Source organism: Heliangelus exortis, chromosome 2 (genome assembly GCF_036169615.1).
Source record: "Heliangelus exortis chromosome 2, bHelExo1.hap1, whole genome shotgun sequence".
Classification (NCBI taxonomy): Eukaryota; Metazoa; Chordata; class Aves; order Apodiformes; family Trochilidae; genus Heliangelus; species Heliangelus exortis.
The window spans coordinates 78936584-78962804 of record NC_092423.1 but is presented as its reverse complement, the minus strand read 5'-3'; the positions used below and the strand labels follow the sequence as shown (position 1 = coordinate 78962804).

Below are 26221 nucleotides of genomic sequence, written 5' to 3'. Positions count from 1 at the left end.
AACTTAAGTCTGATAGGGAAGAAAATGGAATGCAAACTTTGAAAAAGCTGATAACACAGGGATGCATTTTTTTTTTCATACTCTGGAAATGCTTTTAAGCACTCTGGTGTTTTGAACAAAATTGACTGGCAAACAAAACCTCCTTGCTCTCTCCCCTGTGGGAATTCTCTGTCTCCTCCCATGTGAGAAAACTGCTTTTTTGCTAAGTGTTAAAATCCAGAAGTGCCCTCTTTCAGAGTTTTTACTGGAAGTGAAGACATAAATTCATTGGTTGACATTAGACTGAGAAGTGATACCAAGTTTCTCTACTCTTAAAGGACACAGAAAAGAAGACAGACATCTCTATGCTAGTTAAAGCATCTTATCATCATGTCCCAGGGATGGATGGGACACTGTGAGTTTATTTACTTCAAGTCTTTACCCCAAGGTAAGATACAGTAAACCAAAATAACTCTTGACAGATTTTAATCTAAAACTAAAGATCTCTGACAGAGACCACATAACTGCTCCAAGCAGTCTGTTCCAGTACTTTTTTCCCTTGCTGCTAAGGAATGTTCCCTGATGTCTCCCCTGACTACTTGCTGCTTATTATTTCCATTTGTCTGCTACAGAAGTAGAGAAAGTTCATGCTGTTCCTCCTCACAGCTTGCTGCTATGTGCCTGAATACTCAGTGAGTACCTCTTCCCACTGCCCCCATCTCATATCTCTCTGACGTGAGTTAAACAGTGGCAGTCAGTTCCCTGTGTCCTCATATCCTGATTTCTTCATCTCCTGATTCATGCTTCCAACTGACAAAAACTCCTAAATAATTTCTGAAGAACCTTACTTCTACCCACACATTTTCATTATCACTTATTTGTATAGGGTTGGATCTTTTTTTTTTCCCTTCAAACGGTATCTCAAATTTCTCAGGATCACTCTGAATCTGAAGGCACATGAGCCTTTCCCAGGTTTATGTCACCAACAAAGTTAACATGCATCCTTTGGATATTATCTGGATCACTGATGAAACCCCTGGGGAATACTGGACCAAATCTTCAAGCAAAGCATGCTTCCATTTTGGCAATAAGCAATACCAATTCTTGCAAATGGTTTTCAGTTTGTTTTGTATTTATCATAGATGACATTTTTGGGACTGCTTGCTGGCTTGCCTAGAAAAATCTTGTGTGAAATAGTCTTACTGATTACAGTAGATTTTATTCACTGACTTTGCCTTCTAGGAAGCAATTTAAGTATGTTGTAGAAGCAATTCAGGTGGATTTTATTAAAAAAAATCCTATGAAGCCAATGTTAGGATTTAATAGGGATACTACTGGACAGATGCTAAATGATACTACTATGTAGAAACAGATGTCTTATGTTATCACTATATTTCAGATTGTCCTTATTTGTTCCAGCCATTTTCTAGAATGTTCTTCCTTCAGAAACAGCCACTATATTTTTCTTTTTCCAGTCTTATGATAATTGACAATGACAGTTCTTTAACTATGGTCTTTAAGCAAGAGACTAACAGAAGTGAGGAGAAAGTTCTTGCAAGAGATAAAACTAAGATTTTAGGCTCAGACTTTACAAGTGCCTTGCACTTACAGTTGAAATGAGATTTTGGAGAAAAGAAAAAAGGAACAAGAGCCCTTTATGGACTTACGAAGTAACAGATTTTGAAAACTGAATAGCAGCTCTCACTGTATTTCTGGCTGCATTTTCAAATGTCCTCTGTGATTGTACGTCTAAGATTCAGCTTCTAGGTAATTAACAAAACAATTTTCTTAAAAGCAAAACTATGGCCCCATGCTGATGGCAATAATCCTTAATTCTTGGTATACTTATGGAATGACAGGAAACAAGTAGTAAAAAGCACAGTGAAAGGCTACTCTGTTTATCTTAGAAGATTTTCACTGGAAATGGTTTTATCTAACCAAGGTATGTTCTACATTGGAATAAACTGAGGAGAAAATGCCAAGATTTCTGAATAGAAAAGTTAAATAACACAGTAATGTAAGTTGATATATGTACATTAATTCACTGTATAGATCATACAGAATTAACGATAGTTGGTGTAAATAGGACATCTAGGTTACAGTAAGACCTGTAGTAAATTTTTTGTTAAATTTGCATATACATGTGTATATACATTACATACGCATACACATATTATCAGAATAAAAGCTGAAAAAAAAACCCCATGGATCTTTCAACTTCTGCAAAGTGTGCAGAGTGATTATAAAAAAAACAGTGGTCTTATGACTAGCAAAGCGAGCAACAGAATTTCCTCACACTACAAATGGTCAGCATTGCCTTGAGATCTTCTCAGAGAATCAAAATCAGGGAAACACTCCATGAGAATAAGTATCAAAAAGTTACGGAATATTCTTTCTGATGTAAAACTTTGAAGGTGTAATAATAATAATAATAAAAAAATCATTCCTTCTTCGAACAGATAATTTGGGTAGTAGTAAAGAATGTATTTTGTGCCCTTCCACCATTGTTAACAACAAACCCAGGTGCCAGCAACATGGCTTAAAGAAGGAAAATGCCAGTGATGTGTTACCTCTGTCCCTGCTTCATCCCTGAGAGCCTGTGCTTACCTGAGCGGTTGTTGGGAGACATGCGCACCGGAGAGATGGAGGGCGTGCGGGATGAGGAGTACGGTCTTTGCCGATCCCTTTCTATTGTTGAAGATGAGGCTACAAAGTGATACTGTGACCATCCATCCTGCAACATCCAACATTATTAAAGCAGTCAGTGACAATGCCACAGCCTTCCCCATTTTAAGTACAGAGCATTTTTCTCCAGTGCTTCCACTGTGCATACAGAAGTAGGCTGACATCTTTTTCTTGCCCCTGAGTGGCAAATATTCTTAGCAGTGCAGGATACACCATGCTGACTGTGCTGACATACCAGGAGAAAAATTGAAATGCAAAAATTTCTACAAAACACCACATTTCAGAAAGATTCAAAGTACAAACACTAGAAATTTTTTTAGGTTACTTGCTTAGAAGTCCTGTCATTTTCCAGGCCTCTAGTTTTACACTGCAAACAGCATTCTGGCTATGAAACAATTTGAAATTTTAAGGCTGCTTATTTTCAAAGTGAAAAACAATTTTTACTTCAAATATTTTTTATCTTATCAGTAAATTTTGGAGTAAGCAGATGGGGAAGATCCAGTTTTGGGTATCTGTATTCTAGTTATAGTAACTGCCCATTTGTTCACACATGGAGGAAAAAGAATCAATGCATTTTTCTCAATGCATTTTTCTCCATAATGTAAAGAAAGAAATTACACACAAGAAAATATTCTTTTGATTTAAAACTGTGGTAATGGTCATGTATTTAAAAAAAAGAAGAAACAAAGTAATACAAACACTAGGAGCAGCAAGTCCAGAAATAAAAAAAGAGTTTAAATCATTCATGTTTTGCTAATGTATCATAACACAATGTAATAATTCAAAGTAATGTACTTTAAATTTTTAAAGGGATATTAAAAACAGTTTGAAAGCATCATGAGAGAATAAATAGGCTTTTGCTAGTGCTTTTATTAAATGACAGCATTTCAAATGCCTTAATTTACTGACAGATTTTAATGGTCTTTGTCATTGGTTAATGTTAAACCTAAATCAGTAACTGCTTTCCCAGTCTTGTACTGAAGGCCTAAGAAGCCTTTTAAAAGTACCTACTTTCTGTTCTCCTTCAGACATCCAACCCTGCATCCCACCGCTTCCACCCTCTGCCTTTGCCCCAGGCATTTTTGAGTTTGTTCCCTCCCTCCATACCAACCATGGGCACCTGGAACTGGAAGAGAAAATGGCCTTCCACTAAACTTCTAAGAAAGCAAATTCAGGAAGAGTGTGACACCTCTTTAAAACAAAACAAAACAAAACAAAAAGGTAGAAAAAAATGTATTTATACCTGATGAAGAAGGGAATGTTATAAGTAAATCAGGGCAGAGAGATGTGACACCTAACAACAGATTCTGAATGTTACACAACTCAACAATTTACACAACTCATTTGTAGAAGCCTTTGTGTATCTCTGTCTTAATTTCAAAGGAAAAAAAACCAAATAAAAAGCAGCCTAGGCCACAGGTTTCATAGTGAAGTCATGACTATCCCTAGAGTTGAAAACGAGTCTCTGTCTACAGAGTTTATGTACAGGACACTTCACTGAACTGCACACATTTCACAACAGTCACATAAGAAAATATAAGGAAGAAAAGCAATTAATTCATTAAAAAGAGCAACTTAAAGAAGAAATATTGAATCTGTAATAACACTTCTTTAAAGGAAATTTTTCTTTATCCAATTTTTCATTTATAACAAGCAGCTTCTACACAAGCTGTGTCCTCCAACCTAGAGGAAGGATCAATGAGAGTGCAAACAAAACCATTTGTAAAGACCTAACTTCTTATTGGGAAATCAAATTGGAAATGCATAGAAACTTATATATATATATATACACATAAATATAATGTGTATATATATAATATAAATAAAATAAATAACATTTTATAATTATAATTAATAGCTTAAGTTCAGTAACCTTACCCAAGCATCGAGACTGTAAATAAAAAACTTAGCATTATTTTTCCATCTCCTGTTAATAATTTGCCCAATGATTTCTCTACCATAAAAGTGAAGCAGCAAACACATAAGAGGCCCGTTATCCTGCTGAAGAAGAATGGTGGTTCCCTCCTTCCTTCTTTGGCATTAGAAGTTCTTACCAGAAAGGTGACTCTCTAGAATTCACTCTGTTATACTTTTCTGGTAATTAATTTTCTTTTAAACAGGCTGCTGAAGGGAAGATACCAAAAGGGAGGACTCTAGATCTGATAAAGGGAGAAGGAACAGACTATTTATTAATGTCTGCCTGGAAAAGGAGGAGGCATCAGCCATGCCTCCATAGTGTGAGTCAGAAATGCTCCCAACTTTATGGATCTGGATGCATGCATGGCCAAGTACACTTTCCTTTTGAACTCTTGCTTCCCTCATATAAAACCTTGGCATGCAGAACTGAAGGACACAAACCTCTCCCTATACCCTTCTTTTTGTTGTTTATTCCATAATACCTGGAACCCTGTTATCTGCATGGCCCCACAGACTCTACAGAAGTAGCGTGTGGCATCAGTTTTATTTGGCAGAATACCAACAGGTACTTTGTTAACATTGCTGCCTCAGAAACAGTGCTACAAGATGCCTCAGCAGTGACCCAGCAAAATCTAGCTGTAGCTGGGATGCTGGCAGTAGCATTCTTCTGTGTGGCAAATATTTTTGCTTCTTGATCTCCCTGTAATTTTTTTTTTACTGTAGTGCCTACCAGTGAAGTCTTCAAATAAAATCTGCTACAAACTTTCAAGTTTCCAAGACCAATCAGCTCAATGAAATAAGTCAGGGAAAACAATAAACTCTAACACAAGTGTTGTGGCATTACTTTTGACCAAACAAGGCATATTGGTATCACTGTACAACAACCTTCACAGTGTTTTTCAACAGCATTATGGGCAGCTCCCAGACCTCACAGTGCTTCAAAACCCTAATGCTTTTAAGTCATCTACGTTTAGCTCTCCTCTGCCGCAAGGAACAAGCTTCTTTCCTTGTAAAGGTAAACAGTTTGTAACAAATTCATTAAAACTATCCCCATAAACAATTCCAAAAGCTATTAGTGTTAAATATGGAAACTAATTTTTAAGAGCCTAAAGGGAGTATTTTCAATTTAATGCTGAGATAAATACCACCTGACGTGATGGCTGCTTTCATTACTTTTTTTCAGCTCTAGTGCCTGTAAATGAAATTTAATTAAATTGATTTGGGTACTTAAAGGTACAGCACATAGCAGTGTCCTGCAGAGAAGAGAGCTAACTCAAAACAAAGTGTGTGCGACTGCATTTCAGAAAGCAATTTACCAGCCACAAACATGATCTAGGAGAGGAAGAATAAGACAAGAAGATCTGACAAATTGGAAAGAAATTCAATGCAATTCTGTTACAGACTATATGCATTCGTTAACTGGCAGCAATTAATTAATAGGTGGCAACTGCACAGTCTGAGAAGACACAGAACAACTCCAGTAAAAAAATACTATTACATGCCCTTATTATCTCTTCCAAAATATCTTCTACTATGGCATTTCTCTATACTTTGACTACAATGAATACACTTATTCTCCCTCAATTATACTCTATAAAGTTCAAATGTTAAAGATTGTTTGGCAATGACATGATTCTAAACATACATTCTTGGGAAAGCTGTAGTGACTAGATTTGGGGCAGATTTCTTTCACTGGAGAAAAGGAAAGTGATACTGTAATTTCACTGATCACCTTTTACTGGACTTAAGGAGTGAGGTCCTTTGTCCCCCTGTTAATCTTTTGAAAAGAAGTATTTTTCTTCAGAAAAATCGGGAAATTATTATTTTGCCAGGGTGACTGAACTAGGTGCCAAGCAACCACTGCGTAAGTGTCTTATGAAAACATAACTTTGGTTTTCTACATTCATGGCTAAAATGTAGGGGGAAAGATAAAGCAGTTTTCTATTGCATTTGCAAGAATCTGAAATTTTCAGAACTCTCTGAAAGTGGTGGCCTTGGCTTGAGATGATTTGTGGAGATAGGTGATATCAGACACATCATTTTCTCACTTGTAGTACAGTGACACTATGAGGACTGAATGACATTAAGTGCTGACAGGATCTGACACCATGTGGATATGAAGGGACACCAGAGCTCCTGGCTGAAGAATTCACAGAAGAGAGAAGAAAGAGAGGAGACAGATACAATGAGGTAGCCAAGAAATGTGTGGTGAAGTTGGAAAGGAGCACTGACATAGCCATCCTCAGTGCACTGCCCAGCCAGGATGATATCCTGGCATCCAGTCAGAAAGATATCCCACATCAGCTCATGTGCGAATAGCCACATAGCAAAAATAAAAACAAGCCCTTTGAGTAGGCTGATCAGCTGCTAAGAGGACACTGACTTAAAAAGCACTGAGTGGTTTAGAAAAACTGTACTAAAGCTGCACATGAATGACTGTGAATGCTGAAGAACATAGTCTGACCTGACTCCTGACCACTGATGTCCTAATATTGTCAGAAAGAGAGACTTCTCAGAACCAGAGAAATCCCACTAGAGAAAAGAAAAAAAAAATGATGTAACAAATCCAATAATGAAACATCTGAAACCAAAGAAACTACAGAGAATGTCATGTCCTTCCTGCTCCAGGTTTACAAACTCTCCAGCATGCTACTTGTTGCTTCAGGCCTGATCCTCTTGTGACTTAATAGGCCTTTTTCCAAATGACTTGAAGCATACAGGACCTTTGTCATCCTACTTGCTTATCTGTAAGCAGCATCTTACTGCTTTTAGGATTTAACTATAATAATAATAACTGCTCTTGTGATGGCAATAAACTATAGAAATGTGAAGTCTCAATAGGCAACCAGTTGCAGGAACTACGAGGTAGATCCTCCATGGCCTCAGAAGAAGGTGATACAGCTACCAGGCAATGTGCCTGTAAGTAAGTATTATAAGATCTACTCAGTAACTCAGCCAGACATTGCTCTGAGTTGCTGGTGCTTCATCCTTTGCAAGCTGAAGCACTGCTGTCAGGTGAAATGAAACATCCTGACTGGTGTGCACCAGTGTGACACTATCTGGAGTAAAAGATAAATCTGATGTGAAAGTCAAGGCTCATCAGAATTACACAGGTCTGGACAACTCTTCACTGGGAATTGGTTGTCATGACACTAATAAGACACAACAGAAATTAGAGCTGGATCAAATTATCTACATACATCAACATATTAAAGTTATATGTGTGACTTGACAGCAATGGGAACTCTAAAATGGTAACGAGCCAGATATGTATCTCATGAAGCTCTTAAATGGGATTTTTAAGATAATGTGGTTTAAACACTCACCAACCACCACACTTACCATTAGGCTTCACAACTTGGGATTATATTATTTTCTTTCAATACAAGAGTAATAATAATAGATTTCCCAGTGCATCTCAAGAGTGACAAGGAACCTGACTTCTCTCCCTCTGCCAGCCCCCACCAACACACATGAGTATTCAGTTTTCTAAAGGCACTGCTCCCTGTGTGCCCCCAAAGTATCTGACAGGGAAATGTTACCTACTGAAGAAGTTATGAAGAGATGGCTGTTCTTTAGAAGAGCTTCTGCCTTTGTACTGAAGTGTGTTTACTTTGAAAGAGCGATTTCAACTAAACTCTTACAACTTCAACAAATCCTGAAACACTCTTGAAAAACAAACAAAAAAAGCTTTAAATAAACCATGTAATTTAAAAACACAGGTGCTCTTTAATTTTGCCAGATCCTGTTATCAGTAAATGGTTCCTGAAAGGATTGTCCTTTCTGGATTCGGTTACATTGTTTCCAGGAAAACTCAAAACTAGTTGAGAATTCTTGGGCATTGATCTGCTTTACGATGTATTCTGAATAAATCTACTTTACTGATGGCTTTTTTACTGTCATAAGCTAACATACAAACAATTATAACCATAATATTGACAATTTTATTCCTAGGATTTTGTCTTTTGCTTATAAAGAGTGACCTGAAGTTACGTTGTTGAACAGTGGAGTAAGGATCGACCCTGAAAGATCCTGGCATTCTCCCAGCTTACACACCAGTGGCTGACATTTGGGTTAAACCCTTCAAAAAGATTCTGCATTAAGTCTGCAAGTGGAAATCTGGAGTAATTTTGGTGGCTTCAAAAGACAAAAGGCTGATGACTCCAATTGCCCTGTTTGCCTTCCTCACCCAAAGAGTTATGAGACAGGCCTTCAAAATCAACAGATACAAAGTGAAGACATGGATCAATAAACCTCATAATTTGAGGATTTCAGTATTTACGTTCAGTGTTATTTCCACAGCTTATGAAAGCCAGAAAATTACTTAAAACAGAAAAAATATTGAAGTTTGGGGATTTAAAAATATTACATTAATTTGGATAAAAGTGCAGAACTTGCTCATAGTATGACCACTAAGCTGAAGTGGTTAAAGCAACATACAATTTGCTTACCATGCCTCCTGGCAATGATGCCAGCTACTTACTGGTTGCAGGTTTTGTTGGGAGTATGATGTGGGAGCCTGTGAGGGAGGCCACTCACTCCCCCCTTGCACAGACATAACCCAGGGGAGGGGACAGACACTGCTGAGAGCACCAGGAGAGCAGTGCTGTCACCTGAGCCAAGGCAAAGAGATGTGCTGGCTGAGCCAGGCTTTAGTCTCCTCTCTTAGAATAAGAAGTAGGCTTGACCTTAGCACCTCACTCCCTTTTACTTGGAATTTCAATTTCAATGTACAAATGGCTTTTACTTATAAATGATTTTTTTTTTGCATCCCAGACACAGCAAAAGTTCAACTGCTTAAGAAGTTGAAAGAAATATGTTTTTAGGGCAGCATGAAGCTTAAAGAATGGCTCCTCATCATACACATCAAAGCTGTCTGGCACTGAATGAGGATTAATACATTTTCTGTATGCTTTTTAAAGTGACATTTTCAGAATCAGTGGTTGAGCTCATTCTTTCCAAAACAAGGTTTGTACCTCCCAGTTTCCATCTCAGCTTCTCTGAAAAGAAACCCATTTTTCTCTTTTTTTAGCATTCCACTCCAAAATAATTTGGAATATTTTTTCTCCCTGTTTTAATATTGTCATCAGAAGGTACTATATTCTGAGGTACTATATTCTTCTGGGAGTATCACCCATTTTTTTTTCTTTCAAAACACCACATATGGCCTGGGCCGGTTTTCTCTTTGTCAAATGCTTATTTTGTCTGCAGTGTTATAATGTTCTAATTCTGTATCTTCTACCATAATTTTATAACTCATCCCTTGACTTTAGATATGACAGGACACACAATAAGGGAGAGATATGTTAATTACTTACTAAATCTATCCAGGTGAGAAATTGCTAGGAAACTATCCCTGGTTGCTTTATATATATAGCACAACTCTGGGACATTTCAGGAAGTCCCTGAGGCATTGCTTTACCTATCCATAATTAATTATTGATTTCCTGCTGTGTGCATTGAGAAGATGACAAGGCCTAATCTGATGTGTAAAATAGCTATAAGAAAAGGGAACTGTATGTGAGGCAAAGCATGAAGGACAAGACTTCAGTTATGGCAGAGTTCATTATTCATTTCGCTGAAGTTATACGCAGTGAAATAATAAACCTTTCAAAACACTGCAATAAAATCAACGAAATTCATTTTTCAAAGCACCACTTTGCCTCTTTAACAGAACTAAAATTGTTTTAATATATTTTAGAGGAAATGAAGACAATATTTGGCTCTTCAGTTAGAATTTCTGCTCTCCTATTTTCCCCTACATAAATAAGGTATATAAGCTATAATTTAAATGAACAGAATTACAAAGGACCATCTTTGCTTGTATCTTGTACATAGAAAAAAAATCTTCAAGAAAGCTTTTACAGTAGTTTTTCACTTGTATTGTCTTTTTATTCCAGTAATGCAATTTTAATTTTAACATGTTTATGTGCTTGAAATGCAAACTCTTGGCCACAAAATTTTGGGGCCAGGACAAATACTACTTTATGCTCAGGGTCAGTTTCTTAAGCTTACTCTCCTTCCACAGATTAGAAACCGATCAACAGCTCTTACTCTCTTACTTTGAATGCATTAAATAATAAACCCAACAAACCACAACTCTTCTATTATACCTGTGAATGTAAAACATGAAAACATCATCAGAAGAAAATCCACACTGCTGTCTCTTATGGTGAAGAACAAAGTAGCACTGCTGATACTGTGATCAAGAACCATTAGGAGCTTGTGCTTCCTGAAGAGCAGCATTGTGGCTGTAAACTGGGGATCATTTTATTGAAATGTGTAGCTACCTGACAGATGAGGAAACAGTGCCTGTTTGGAAAAATCACTACATAAACTCATGCTGTCCAGGGTTTTAGGCCAAAAGTTCTTGCATAAATACACCAGAGTCTTAGAGATCCAGTGACTGTTGCTTAAGTTGTATGAATTTTAAGGGTATGCTTCTTTAAACATGTACTTTACGAACACATTTAGACATCAGTAATGAGAAATGCATCTTCTTGCATATTCTTTTTTACTGAAATACCCTTAAGTGGTTTTGGTTCTGTAAATGAGAGTTTTAGGATTGGTAACTCAAAAGGGAACACAGTATTGCACCAAAGCCTACAACTCCCATTTTAGAGAAACCACAACTTTCTCTAAAAGCAGATTTTGAACTTAAAAATAACAAAACCAGTCTAGAAACTACCAGTCAAACTTTTCATTTCTGCTTTCTACAAAAAGAAGAAGCTATAGCTCTTTTATCAAGACAAACTGTATCAGCTGGTAAATGAAGTAAACCAATTCAGAACAAAGACACTACAGAAGAGACTCCTTTTAAAATGCAAGGCTTCTTTCTCTGACTCTGAAATGGTAGACATATTTAGGACATTTTTGAATTCTGTTACCAGTTTTAGGAAGAAAAGGAGGAAGAAATGAGAAGGACTTCCCAGCAAATTTCCCCCCATCCATTATTAGATCACATAGAACATCAAAGAGCTGAAAGTAGGGTAGTGATGCATCAGCTTAATATTTCATTGAATTTTGATTGAATTTACATGTACTGGCCACATCAAACAAACATTTTTAATCTCCTTATAGGACCCAGAAGAATGAGGATGATAATAGCAACGCACAGAAGCATCAGCTAAAGATGCCTCGTGTTATCCATCAGACCATCACAGCTTAACTATTCACCTTTGAAAAGAAAATGTGGTTTGACTACCATAATAAATATATTTAATTTCATTTTCATGCCCTCTGTGCTTCCTGCATATCTTGTTACTGCCAGCAAAAGTTCTACTGATCTGATTAATTTGCAAACCTATAAGCAGCCACCCAATGTATCAGTTCAAGTCTATGGGGAGAAACTAAGTTTCTCACCCTTACTCTTTACTACACATACGATTTTATCTGTGTCTGAGGCTAGATATACAATCATGCATGATAATTAAAAATGATATTTAGTTAGGAGTAGTAAAGAACACATTCCCTGAACGAATTCTAGAGAAAAAGATTATCATTGATTAAAAGTGGTTTCTCTTAGCGTGTATCTTTAAAAGACTTTCAAAAGACTTTTGGATTCTTTTCAGTATGGTACATCTGAATCCAGATAAACTTTGTCTGCCATTAATTAATGTTATTTAAATTTGTTTATAAAACTTCAATAGATTATTTAAGTGGACTAAAAATGTTTGCAATCCCCCAAAATATGCGTATAATTTTCCTATGTGTCTACTTTGTATTCAAGTATTGACATCTAATCCTATTCTGTGGAACTACTCATCTGAGAAGTAAAATTCTCAGTGACCTTCCACTAATGCATAACCCTTCAGATTCAGGATGTTGACTTGTACCTCTACCCTAAGGATATTTCAGAAACTTCAGTTATACAATTATCTTCAGAAAGAAGGCTCTAAGCCAAAGATAGACTCCTGGTGTGCAATTTAAATTTTCTTTTCTTCAAAGTTCAAAAGAGGGAGTTCTTCAGAGACAGTTTCTCATAGTTTACACAACTATGAAATTAAATGTCTCTCTTCTAAGTCTGTACTTAGAAACCTTAAAATGGACTTGGGTTTTCAAGTGAAAAATACCCGGTGGTTCCCACAGAAGTCAACTAGAGCTTACCAGGAGACTCACTATCAATGCTAAGGATGCTTTAGCACCACGTATATGTATGGCTTATCCTAAAGAACTGTTCAGGCAGACTTCGATTATTTTCTTATTTGTTTAGCATCTCTTGAGTCTAGTAGGTTTAGGATGAGAATGGTGTCAGCTTCTACACACCTCTTACCAATGATCTAGAAGAATTTCTCCTGTCTGGTTGCTGAATCCTTGCTGTAATGCTGAATGCTTAAAGAAAGCATTATCATGCCTTTAAATCCCTCATGGGAAAATCAACACTCAAACAGAGCTGCAGATACTTTGTAAGGTCACAGCTCAAACCATTAGGGTTTATTACTTTAAGTATTCCCAAGCTCCCCTTGTTCAGACATACTTAGAAGGCTGTGCCTTCGAAGTCCATGTTGTCTCATGAGTACATTTTATATACACGCACCTGCAATTCGTGTATAATATGTGCACATATAGATATTTACCAGCAAAAAAGTTGCTATGTTAACTTATACCAATGTGATATAAGTATTTGCACACCAATGTTAAAGTATTTGCAAGGAATGGGGGATTAGTTTGGCCTTAGTTGAGCTTAATCATTATATCTGACTTGTAAAAATAAAATTCATTAAAAACTCCCCCACCAAAATAGTGTAAGGATGGGCAAGGCCTTGCTTCAGCTACAAAGGACTGTTCTCATAAAAATACTCCCATCAGCACTGAATCTTCAGTTCAGCACAGAACTGTATCTTAGAATACACCTAATATTTTAAACACAATAGCAATCATGAAAAATGATTTAGAAAGAAACATATAGATACTGATATAACTGAAGTATGGCTGAAGGAATGGTAAGTGATACTTCCTGTGTGGGTGGAATCTGTCAAGAGTATCACAGTTTAACAACACAAATGCAAAATGATTAAAATAAATGAAATCTATTATACTGTAAACATGATAGAATTCAGAAGCATAAAACATCTGAAAATGTATTCCTCTACCAACTATGCGGAAACATGGATTTTGATGCTCCCTCATGTGTTATCATTGTCATGTAAGTATGAACATTAGTATTTTGGATTCCCAAAAGATTTTCTACACTTTTTAGGCCATATAAAATATTAAAAAATTGTAAAAGCATAATTTCAATCCCTTTTCTTTCTAGTATTCTCTGGTAGTGTTAACAAAGACAGCTGGGTAGAAGTAACTAGGAAAAATAACACTTTGATTTAATGGATAAGCGAGGAAAATTAGAACATGGTCTACTTGACTGCATAAGTGAAATGGTAATTACTTGTATTAAAATCAAGTAACTAAACATTTTGTACTATTTTATATATAAATAAATATATATATATATAAATATGTATTATATAAATATAAAATATATATATATTTTTCTTTTCTAAATTGTTATTCTTAAAACCAGCCAAATGATTTCGAATTATAATACAGTGAAGCTGAAGACACTTAACACATTCATGTTATAACAAATGCTGAGAATATCTCCCTCTCTCTTTATTTTTTATTTAATTCACACTCACTTTGTGTAAAATTTTTCCCATGTGGGAAAACTTCTGCATACGCCAAAGCTTTTACCTGTGTAGCCCAATTCAATTTACTTGCACAATTTCCTCCTTAGGCTTAATAATTATGCTCACATGTAAATTCCTGTTGTATAGACAAACAGGATATTATTTAAGCAGGCAACTGACAATGAAAAAGACACAAACGTTAACATTTACTTGACAAAATTTTGAATGATTCCTAAAAACCAATCTCTGGAAAGGTGAACTCCAGGTTTATACTTTACAGTGATGCAGCTTAGTTCTGGCTGTGCTGAAAAAAATAGCATCAGGGTAAAAAAATAAATACAAAATTCCAGACTAATGTATCATTTCTCACAGAAAAAGCTTTGCATCTCTGAGAAAGAATGTGCAAAAACTAATACTATTCTTTGCTCTGCATTTTAAGAACTTAATTGACACTGGGACACAATTATTTTCCTATAGATACCCTGATTAACCTCGGATCCTCTTACAGGATTACACAGGTAATGCTCTTTTATTAGAGATGCCATTGGGCCAGAAAAGAAAGCAAAGGGCCTGATACATTTGATCTGCTGTTGCAACACAGTGCTTGTCAATAACTGCCTTTATGTTTGAATCATCCAGAAAATCAAAAGAGGGATTTCAGAAATACTAGAAAGTTTATCAGGCAACAGAACAGATTGCTCTTGCCCATCTCTCTGGCATATGCTGACCTCAGACAACAAAACTCTGTGCACACCTTGCTCACACAGCTGAAATGAATGGGACTACCCCCTAAGTGACATGAGATACTTACCACATTGTATAGCTTGAAAATACATATCCTACTACGGGTTTGTTACTTTTGATTCAAACATCTCCTGTAGAAGTCTTTTGGGTACAAAGTTCAGGATGCATGAAACAGAATAATTCAACACTGGCCATCTGACAGGCAGAATACCTGGGCTGGGGAATAGATTCTAGTGCCTTGGTTCTGGGAGAGAGTATGCTGAGTGTGCCATGACCCAGAGGGGTGGGGATGGTGAAATTTCTCTATCATCAGTCAGAATGAAGCTTGGGGCCACCCACTGTCATAAGTCAATCAATCACTCAATCAGTCAGTCATTTATTAATCAGGCACTTGCATAACTAATATAAAAAGGGGCTCCAGACAATGCCTTCTCTATAGTAATCATCTAGTTCTATATCACACTAGGGCGCTAACATTAATTTCATCCATTCTTTTTCTAAATGGGTGACATATTAATCTGAACAAGGCCTCGCTAATTGTGTAGATATTAATTAAACTCTGCTGGAACATCAGAACTTAAAAATACATATGCTCATGAACAATTTGAGTGCAGGAATAATTCTTCAAGTCAAGCCCCCTTTTTTAGGAACTGTTACAATCTGGACTTGGAATTTTGATCCTCACTTTAGGGTTTACGTTCTGCACAGACCTTTTCACTAGGTGAATTTAACCTAAAGACAGCATCTTTTGGGGGCATGTCCAAAAGACAATAACATTATCAGAACAACATCCAAATGACACGTTCCTAGTCTGTATAACAGTACAGTGTAATTAACATTTTAAAAGGGTGAGTAGGTATATTTTATTTAAGAAAGGACTTTAGATTCTAAAACTCCTTGACTAGAGTTTTGAAGTTTACTGCTGGCAGTTTTTACAGAACATTTAGAAATAAAGGACATTCGCATAGAATCATCATCTTATTATTCTGAAAGTCACATGAAAAGAAAGTCCTCTTCTAGATCTGGAGCGACTTTGCTGCTTCTAAGGCTTCGGGCAATTCTAAATATCTTTTCCAGCCAATGACAGACAAGGCCATCTTCAGAGTGACTAACTTTATTAAACGTCTACTGTAATATTCCTTCTGTTGTAAAAGGTACACTACATGTTGAAGGACGACCACCTTTAACAGCCTTCTTAGTTTCAAATAATTGGTTGCATTTTTATTCATTTGGTAGGTAAAAAGAGCAAACCCTTTTAGCGTTCCATGCCAAACAGATACCTATGACAACAAGTGGAAAAGAAAAATAATTCCTACAAATTTGTTGGCATCTGTACTGATATACTGGAAGACAGAATAAGTGTAATTGTAATGACAGAATATAAGCTTGTTTTGTTTGATAGATTGTTGGTGCAGTTTATAATCTCCCAGCCATGGGATAATCCCCTCATTGTTGAGAAAAAGTCACAAAGGGAATGGGGTTTCCATGGTTTTGTTAAAGCAGTTGTATTTCAACTAAATATACTGCATACTACTCTACCAGCAGTAAACATGTATTCACTTTTTCCCCCCTTAATACAAGGGATATAATTAATTTTCATCTCTCCTTATTCTACTAAGTAGAACACATGTAGCCATGTAAACATGTAGCTCAAAACTGTACTACAACTCAAACTGTTTGGTTACACTGTTTGTCAAACTGTAAGGTAAGTGCTGCTACTTTTCCTTAAAAGAGATATGATGCTTGTAATTCCCTTGTATTACAATACAAAACTGTGCCTCTCTGTAGGCCACCGATTCTTTGAAAGTAATTGTATAGATACTTCAATACCTAGGAAGAAATTGCTGATGGTTATGCAGTGGGATTTAGCTGCACCTCAAAAAAGACAACGCAAGTGCAAGATACTGCAGTGTTGATTGTACTGTACTATCAACTGTATCTTCACTTGTTTTGATTAGCAGACGTATTTTAATTGCATGAAAGATTTCCTTGACCCAGTATCTTTATATTAAATAACTAATTAAATAGCTTATTATAAGTATCATGCAAACTTTACTAATTTTCCTGTCATAAAGAACATTCTTTTCCCAACAGTGGTGACAGGACAGCCAGGATAACAGTCAGCCTACTGTAGGCAAGTTTCATAAATATTATGGCCTTTATAAAGTTTGCTGCACATATTTTAACAAACTGGAGTATCTTAAATTAAACTATCTGAACATTTTGATTAAAAGAAACCATATTTATACAATGTTTAACAGCATATGTAATTGCCTGTAATGAATACATAAGTATCTAGTAGAGACTACATATTTAATATTTTGTGAAGCCTTAAGGAATTAGTCAATATAGATTAATAAAATACTTTCTGAGAATACAGACAATCTGCCTGCTAGGAGTGTCCTGGAATCTACTTCAAAGACTAGCCTGCCCTATTTTCCATACCATAAGTATGTATTTGTGGCTGCAGAAAATATTCTTTTAAGCATCCAAGGTACTTAGTAACTGAGCACACTTAGTGTATAAGTACCTTACCATTCTCACTGGCAGCCAACAAAATGTCCTTTAGGTAGCAGTATACTCAGAAGCCAGACAGCATACAGATTACCTCATGCACGGAGCAACCCTAGAAACTGCTTTTCCAGCACAGCATATAAATAGAGAAGGTTGAAAATGAGTCAGATATTGTAAGAGCCTCTTAAGAGACTATGGTGCAATAAAGTTCAGCCTCTACAGTGCAGCAACCCACGTACAGAGAAGTCAGGCTATGCACACTTCCAGTGTGTTACTGCCTTGCATCAAAAAACCCTACTCTAGCTCAGGTTTTTTCTACTCTTAATGGGACAGTTGAGTAACAGCTCATTACTAGGAACATTTTCCCATATGTTATCCCTAGGGCTGGCAACAATGATGACTGAAAATACTGGAAGTGAACAATGGGAGAGACTCAATAATCATCCTTCTTATTCCTCAGATTTGACATAAAAAGGGCTGAGGCATGCAAAAGAACAGCATTTCAAACAGAAGGTCAGCTTCTGCCAGTTTGAGATTTTGTGCATAACTAAGTTCTTGTGCAAAAAAAGACTATACTGCTGTGTATCTTCCCTGCCTCACAATTAGCATGCCTCAGCCTTAACAAGGACTTGAACTTTTGTGTCACATGAAATCTTAGTTCTTTTTGCTGAGTTATTTTACAAATACAAGTATCACTTAGATCGGCTGAGATAATAAATGCAAGTATCAGTTAGATCAGCTGTAAAGTTCCATGTGGAAAGAGGACCTTTGAGAACCAAATCTGCAAGCTGATACTCTCATGGAGATTAATTCAGTTTGGAAATACTCGGCAGGAATTATTTTAAGCATGGTAATTCACTAAACCCATGCTCATTTTAAAGGTATATTGGATGTTGTTTTACAGGAAATGTATTATCATATGCACTTCATTTTTAAGAGGTTAGCAGGCCTGTGAGAATGATATGGTACTATAGACTCCATAGACAGTCTGAAAACCAAGTGTATGATCTCAGCGTCTGCCAGACAATAGGAAGGGAAACCATCAGGTTTCAGCCCAGCTTGATGCTTAACTGGCTCATAAGCACCAGCCCTCCAGATACTCTTGTTTACAATCTCTTGAGGAAATCTGGGAGCTGAAGGGTTGAAAATCAGACAAACTCCTCAAGACAGGGCAGGGAGGCATAAGAAGGAAAGTTACAGTAGGACAGAGCCTGCATATATTTGTTCAGTGAACAAAAGGCTTCACTCTCCAGGCATGTCAGATCCAGCACTTGCTGTATGAATTCTTCTGAAAATCAAAATCACATCCCCTTTTAACCACTACTGTATTTTCAAAAGGGATTTCTATTTTTAAAGTAGAAATTAATGAAAAACCCATAGCTCCAAGTATCTCAAATTTTTAATTCTAGGTGAAATTCCAGTTCACATAAAGGTGTTGGTCTAAAGTCTCTCAGCCCCATAATCTGGGTAACCATGTTAAAGACGACAAATCTAGAAAAAAAAAAACCCGAAGCCTTACCTTCTTGTAGAGACTTCTCAGGTCTCTGTACTGCCACATACTATTGAGGACCTGAGATGCTGCTTTCACCACTTTTGGCGAATGCCTGTTACACACATATATTAAAAAAGGAGAGAGAGAGAAAGAAAGAGTGAGAAAGAGACTGTTAAGTTCAAGGCTCCATTCACCCCAATTTTCAAATGCATTGCTATGGATTTAAACCCACAATTAAAGTGTGTTTTAAATGTATCATAAGACCTTTGGTTGGCATCTTGGAGACCAATGTGCTTTTAAGTAAGGCAAATACAAGTTATTTTTATAGGATTAATTTAGTGAGGAGCAATATGTGTGTTCCTCATCACACTGACAACAAAGATTCATGATGAGAGCATAGTAAGAGGAATGGGAGAGAAGGCAATTGGCAAAACTTTGAGGACCCCACTGGTATTACACACATCTAAGATGTTCTGGCTCCAACTTCTTGTCATAAAGGACAAGAAGTTAGAACCAGAGTTTCTTTCTCTATAAGCTGCCAAACTTCAATTCATGATAGCGTGCTCAATGCATTAAGTATCTCTTAGCAGTGGCCAAAAGAAGCACTCTTGATGGGTGATGAGCACTGTTTTTTAAGTGCAGAGCAAAGATGCAAAAATACAACTGAGTATGAGAAGTCATGACGGATTTCATTAGGAATCTAAATTAGGACTTGCAGCTTGCTCATACCACTACCCTTTAATGATGGCAATGTAATGTCATGTTGAAAGCCATATGTAACTTCACACGGACTTTCTCTTCAGAAACATTTTAAAAGAAGTTCTAAACTATTGCTACAACCAGTTGGAATCACGTATTCCTCTTGTGACACGTAAGTTAGACAAAAATTTTTTAAAAATGAAATATCAGAGAGTATTCAGCTCAGTGAAGAAGGGTCAAACAGGAAAGGGCCAGGAAGATAAACCAGCTCGTTGAGGAAGCACACACTGTGTAGTTAAGCACTACTACACATAGTGCAGTAGACTGGTATAAAACCTTGCACAGGCCAAATTCTGGAGTGAGAATCAATGGAGTTTGGGGCAGTCATTGAGATGATTCATATTTTACTCAGAAAAGGCATATGGATTACAAAACCAAAGAGAAATCAGAAAGCCAGCAGCATATATTATTGGTCTGGGCAGAAGTCTTCCCAGGGGTTAGGCTCTGGTTCATCCTGTGACCTCTGAGAAGGACAAGTGGCAGGCTGGCAGTAAAGCTGGTATACCAATGCTCTTGGCACAACTGATCCCATTAACTATAAAGTATTTTCCTAGTCATTTATTTGGTGCCTTTTAAAATTTTTTATTTCTCACCCAGTGTACAGCAGTTGGTGGGTAATACGTGAATAATCAGGAATTTGATAATCCTTTTCAAACATAATTTTTTTTATTATACTCCCAGCTATACTGACTATAAGGGTGCTGGTAGAGTGGAGAAGCCACAAAAATAACTGTGCCAACCATAATATGGGTAATGAGGAGAAAAAGCAACTAGGGACTTGGCCAATATGACCTTATGAATACCAATTCTCTCCTACTGCCATATGGGGAAAGCACTCAAGCCCTGGGCATGTTCCAAGGGTTAGTGGGGCCAGCCTTACACTCCTGGCACTGACACATCCCAATATGCATGGCCAGGCTAGTAACCTACACTTGTAGGAACAGACAATTTATAATGGAAAAGACAAATTTGCACGTAAGTGTTTTATTGTATGCAACTGATCATGTCAGAATTTACTAGCAGTCCAACAACCAGCAGTTCTGATTTTAAAGCAATGGATTACCTATAAGAAACCAAACCAAAGCAATGGTGTCTTATACTTCTGAAAGCTGAAAAATGAAACTTTCACTTAAGAGGGGCGTTTGTAGCACTGGGAGTTTACAGGTGCTCTTGTTCCAAGCCTGTGTAACCTGTAACAATAACACAGCACCACAACGCAAAGTACTTTAGAGGTGGGATACATATTATGATTTGGGAGAGCATTTTGGAATTCCTCAGCACTAGTGGGGATAAAAAATTCTTCCATTTAACACAGGTAGGTCTTTCACATTATGAGGGATACTTAGACAGGACATTACATCCTTGGGTCCTCCTAAAACCACCCGTTATACTTTGAAAATTCCAGACTTAGCGGGTACCTATAATCTCTACCAGATAATAAGCAGGTAGGCAAATGCATTTTTCTGAAGAAAGACACATTCCACTTAAGAGACATGGATATGAACCTGCTTGTAACCTCATCACATTTTATCTAGAAAATGTAAATAAAAAAATCAAATAGATTCAATCATAAGAAAAATTCAAATGTAAATAAATCAGCAGAGTACAGGGAGCTGCCACAACTGGACTTGCATACACTGTCACGCTACTACTTTTTTCCCCTGACAATTATAATGCAAGAATGTTTCAGTAATGAATTTGGTATGAAAAGAAAAGGGTGACAACAGAGAAAAATAAATGCAGTTAAATTATATTGGCAATGCTCTGATCACATAGGCGAGCATAAGTTCTCATACCAAATGTAGGGTGCATAAATCTTTCCTTCAGGTTGTAGCCTGGCTTTGTGGGGCTCTTTTAAAGCTCTGATGCTGCAGTAGGCTGTGTGATGACAGCTTCGAGTAGGTGGACTGATGGGTTTTGTACACTATAGTGAAGGCTTTTTGTTTTCAAACTGCCATAGTCCCATTGCACTATACTTCTGCAGGTTGACAAATATGAGAACCAGGCTCTCTGTTTTAGGCAAAAGAAGGATAAAGAGTGAACTCTTCATGAAGAGTGTGTACACAGGAAAACAGACAAGATGAAACCATAGCTGCTCTGAAAATGTCACAGTTGTGTGTAAGATTTTTCCATGTTTTGGTGCCTCACAAATTAGCCTGCAGGTATCCTAATGCTCTCTCAGAAATCAGGTGTTGGTAAAATCCATGGATTGACTTTTATCCTACGCCCCACCACACCAGCAAGCTGGCCTCAGGGAAAAGGGTGCTGTGAAGAGGGACAGTGACTTTACATTCTTCACTCCCAGAGCAAGAAAAGCAGTAACAGAACTGCGGTGGTCCTCTCCTTTCACAGGATCCCTCCACCCCTTCTGTAGGGTGTAATCCAACAGCTTTGGTCCCTAATGTTTATCAGGATCTTCTGGAAGTGCTTAGAGGTAGCAGTTACTGCAAATAATTACTCTTCCTGAAAGAGCACATGTAGCACACTCCATATGCTGCTGATGGCACATAAGAAACAGATCAGAGCAGATAATTTTGGTATTGGTAATTTCTGCTTCTTGTCACCTTTCACACTGGGCACAGGTTTTCTTTTTAAAGTATTCAACTCACGAATCGCACGTAAGAGGCAAACACATTCAGGACTAGTAATAACTATTGGAGATGTTAAAAAAGGGTGCAAGGTGATTTGCAAAACATACTTGTCTCCTTTACTCTTAGATATGCCAACCAGTTTCTCAATGCCGCCTGCGTCTCGTAAGGCCTTGGCATTCTCCATGTTTTTAGTGATGACTTCGTGCAGAGTGCAGCAAATGGCAGTGACGGTGTCATCAGACATGGCCTTGCTTGCTGAGCTGTTGCTGTTGTTAGCGCCTGGCAGTCGGTGGACCAGATCCCTCATGGCATACTTGCCTTTGTTGGGAGAAAATGAAGGGAGAATTCAGAAGATACAATAATAAAGGGTGATGGAGAAGTACAGGGAAAACACGTAAAGACTTGTTTGCATCACTGCATGTAATCTGATTGCCTACTGATACTATTTTGGAGCAAGTCACATTTATAGGATTGCACGTTGAAGCATTTCACACATTAGAGACTTTTTAACATTTTCATAATCCACCTGTTGGAGACATCAGATATGGGATACATCACATCTTTATGAGAATGAAATAATGACAGTACAGGCCAATTGTACATAAAAGAAAAACTGAACACCTCAACTTACAGAGCTGGAGAAGTCCACATCTGCCATCACACAACTCACAACTCAAGTTACTACAAATAAAGTGTGCATCAGTTGTTAAAAAGACTATGGTGAATGTAATAACGCTGTTATTTGTGAACAAGTTTTCTCCGAAGGACCAGCTTCACAGAACAAGATTAATTATATACTACATGGAGTAATTTACCGGGTTTATTAGTATTACTATGACTTTATTGCTTATGCAGTGATTAAGAGATGACACTGCACTCTTCCATGCATAGGATTGACCAGAAAGGAAGCCCTTCTGGTATCTATTCCTTTCTGATATTTATTAGTTATTTTATTTTATGTAACAATAACTCCTACAACATAAGATCTCCTAGAATGAAAGATGCCGTAGATTTTTTAAATGGCCACACTAAACTGAAGACACACACAAAAAATTATCTTCAATATATTACTTTTTTCATGTTTAAATGAACATCATCTATTATTATTTCTATTATCTATGTCATGTAGGACTTGTGAAAATAATATAAGAGAAGCTTCTGAGAATATACATATCTATATATTATAAACGTAAATATATAGATATATGGAAGGGTTAGCATTTGCAACAATATATGAGAAGCCTCAAACCAGTTCTAGAGGGTTAGTGATCTGGGGAAATGGCAGCTCAATCCTGCAACACAAGACAACAGCAGAGAAGACAATATCAGACAGGGTGAAGGCTTGATGAGAAGTTGCTGAGGTTGAGTGAAACAACTGTGAATCACCTTCAATGCAGCTGTGCTAGGGATTTGCATACAGCAATCACCATGAAAGTGGATCGTGCAGAATGAAAAGGACAGGGAAATTGGGAAAAATAAATATAATTAGTAACCTAATCTACATCACATTTTATGAATGAAATTATCAGGTATGATTGGTGTGTATAACATGATAATTTAATCAGAGTTTTTGATAACTTTAAAAAGTTCTGATATTTGTATTTATGAATACTTATTAAAAGTTTTGTTTCTGAATTCATAAATTCAGTCGTGTGTGTCCACATCTGAAAGCAGAGGTAAGAGGATAACCAAGTATTTTAGCTATCATATCTTAAATTATTTTTATTTCTCACACTTTTGCCTCCAGTGGTAAAAATATAGCCAGTCTTCTGGAACAGAATATTCATAGTACAGATAAAAACTATCATCTCTGTCCTGAAATGTTAAAAGTAAAGGTTATCAAATTATGTGGTAATGTGAGGTCTTAGAAACTAATCCCTATATACCATGTAAAACATTCCTGATTAAAAAAGCTTAACATTACCAACAGAATGGACTGAAACCTTACCAGTAGGTTGCAATACAAATATTGTATTGTCATAATTTCTATTTCATCGCACTTAATATATAATTGGGCATTTGCATTATTAACTTTTCATCAATATTAATATCAGATGTAGTACTGATGCTAATGCTACTTCCTTTTCCAGAAAAGGCACATTTGAGAAAACGGGAAACCTTTTTTTCTCCTATATGCATATGAAACAGTTCAAGAGCAGCCTGAAATGCTGTTTACACCTGCATCTGTTGCTTGCAACATGAACAAATTAACAGTGGCTTATCACTTGCAGTGGTTACTTCAGTCTGTAGCACATACTAAAATAAAATTCATGCATCAAAAATTAAAATAAAATAAACCATGCCCCGCCATAGATTTTACAGCTGGGTTTTTGTCTGGCAGGGATTTGTCTGCCAGGCATCAGGAATAAGCTTGAGAAGATAAAATGAGACTTTCTGCTTCACTCTGTGCACACACCCAGAGCAGACCAATATTCCTTTTTCCTCTCCTACCTCACTTAAAAGTGCAATGGAGGGTCTCACTGTCCCAGTCCTCTGGTGAAACCAGATGACAGTGGTCACTCCATTAGCAGCTAAAGGTTGTACCTTAACACTAGTGTAAGGAAATCTGGATGGCTGACCCAAGCAGGATTCTTTCCTGGAACTGGCTTAGTATTCCATGCAAGAGCGTCCATGCCCATGCACATGCCTAAACACACAAGATACTTCTTAAAAGAAACAAAGGTTTTGGAGCTATCAGTAAAAACTCCTTTGGAAAAGTGAACTTAGCTCAATCAGGCACAGTATAAGCATCCTAGACATGTTAATGCTCAATAGTTCTGATACTTCTGATATGCACACACTTAACTTAGGCTTGGGATGATCGAATCAGTATTAGATACTTCCCATCAATACACATGACCTTTATCAATAATGTGCATCAGTGGGACACTACAGTATCTCTAATTCTGAGTGGCTGTGGTAATTCCACCTCAAGAGACTGTTCAATTCTTAACCAGTTGTGTACTCAAATTAAAATACATTCTGAGTGCTGTTTTTTTATTTTATTTTTTTATTTTTCTTTTCCTATGAATTGCACTGAATAAGCCTTTGGGTAGAAAGTGACAGAAGACTCAGTAGAAAGTTGTTGACCTAAAATCTAGCCAGAATATTGCAGCTGTGCAAGCTGGTGTCCAGGCACCTGTCCCTGCCAGCATCCAGGTTGGCTTGTATATATATATTTGTATGTATTTGAATGTATTTGTAGTTTTGTTACTTTATTCCTTATGTTATTGCCTTTCTCCTGTGCTAGTAAATGTCTCCAATTGTTTTCAATATCCAACTTCAGGTCTCCAGTCTTTATTCCCCCTTTTATCTTCTCTTGTTGGGGGGGGGGATATAGAGGGTAATTCTCTGTCCTTTGGCTTGTGGAGCCATGACTCCAAACTGCTAAGCCATGACAACGCATTTTACTACAATGCATTGTAGTAAATTGCAAATTGTGGCCAAAGACATTTTACTACATGATGCCAACTGATTGTAATACTGACATCTGCATCCAAAACTTACCAGGTCAGTTCAATCATTTATAAGGGAATGAGTAATGAGTTAACTTAGACTAGTTTGAGTAAGCACTTCAAAACTTGGGGGCTGGAGAAACTGCTTTAGCTGCTTCACATTAAGCCTAGTCTGCCAATTAAATTGGGATCATGAGTGCTTTGAGCTAGAGAACAATTGGATTCACCTCCTTGCAGGTTTACTTGAACTTAAATTCTAAGACTTGGTGGCGATAAATTATTTTTGGAGAAGATAGGAAGAACCCAAGTGCACTTGACTAGCAGCTGCTAAGACAGAGGAAAAGATTAACTAGAGGTCTCAAGACTCCTTCCCCTCAGAAAAAATGATACATATTTTACACTTTTCTACCACCTCTGATGACAGGCAGCTAGATTTCAAGATAGAAGATTGGTATTTGG

At 37.0% G+C, this 26221-nt stretch overlaps 1 protein-coding gene across 7 annotated transcripts in view; it reads right to left on the bottom strand.

Moving 5' to 3' along the window:
* CTNND2 (catenin delta 2) overlaps positions 1-26221 on the bottom strand; it is a 630944-nt gene that overhangs the window by 13316 nt on the left and 591407 nt on the right. For all 7 annotated transcript variants that reach the window (XM_071736667.1, XM_071736669.1, XM_071736668.1 and 4 more), the window contains 3 exons: positions 22415-22625; positions 18985-19069; positions 2587-2713 (listed from right to left, as the gene is read on the bottom strand). In XM_071736667.1, the coding sequence (XP_071592768.1) occupies positions 2587-2713; positions 18985-19069; positions 22415-22625 (423 nt within the window). The remainder of the gene's footprint in view (positions 1-2586; positions 2714-18984; positions 19070-22414; positions 22626-26221) is intronic.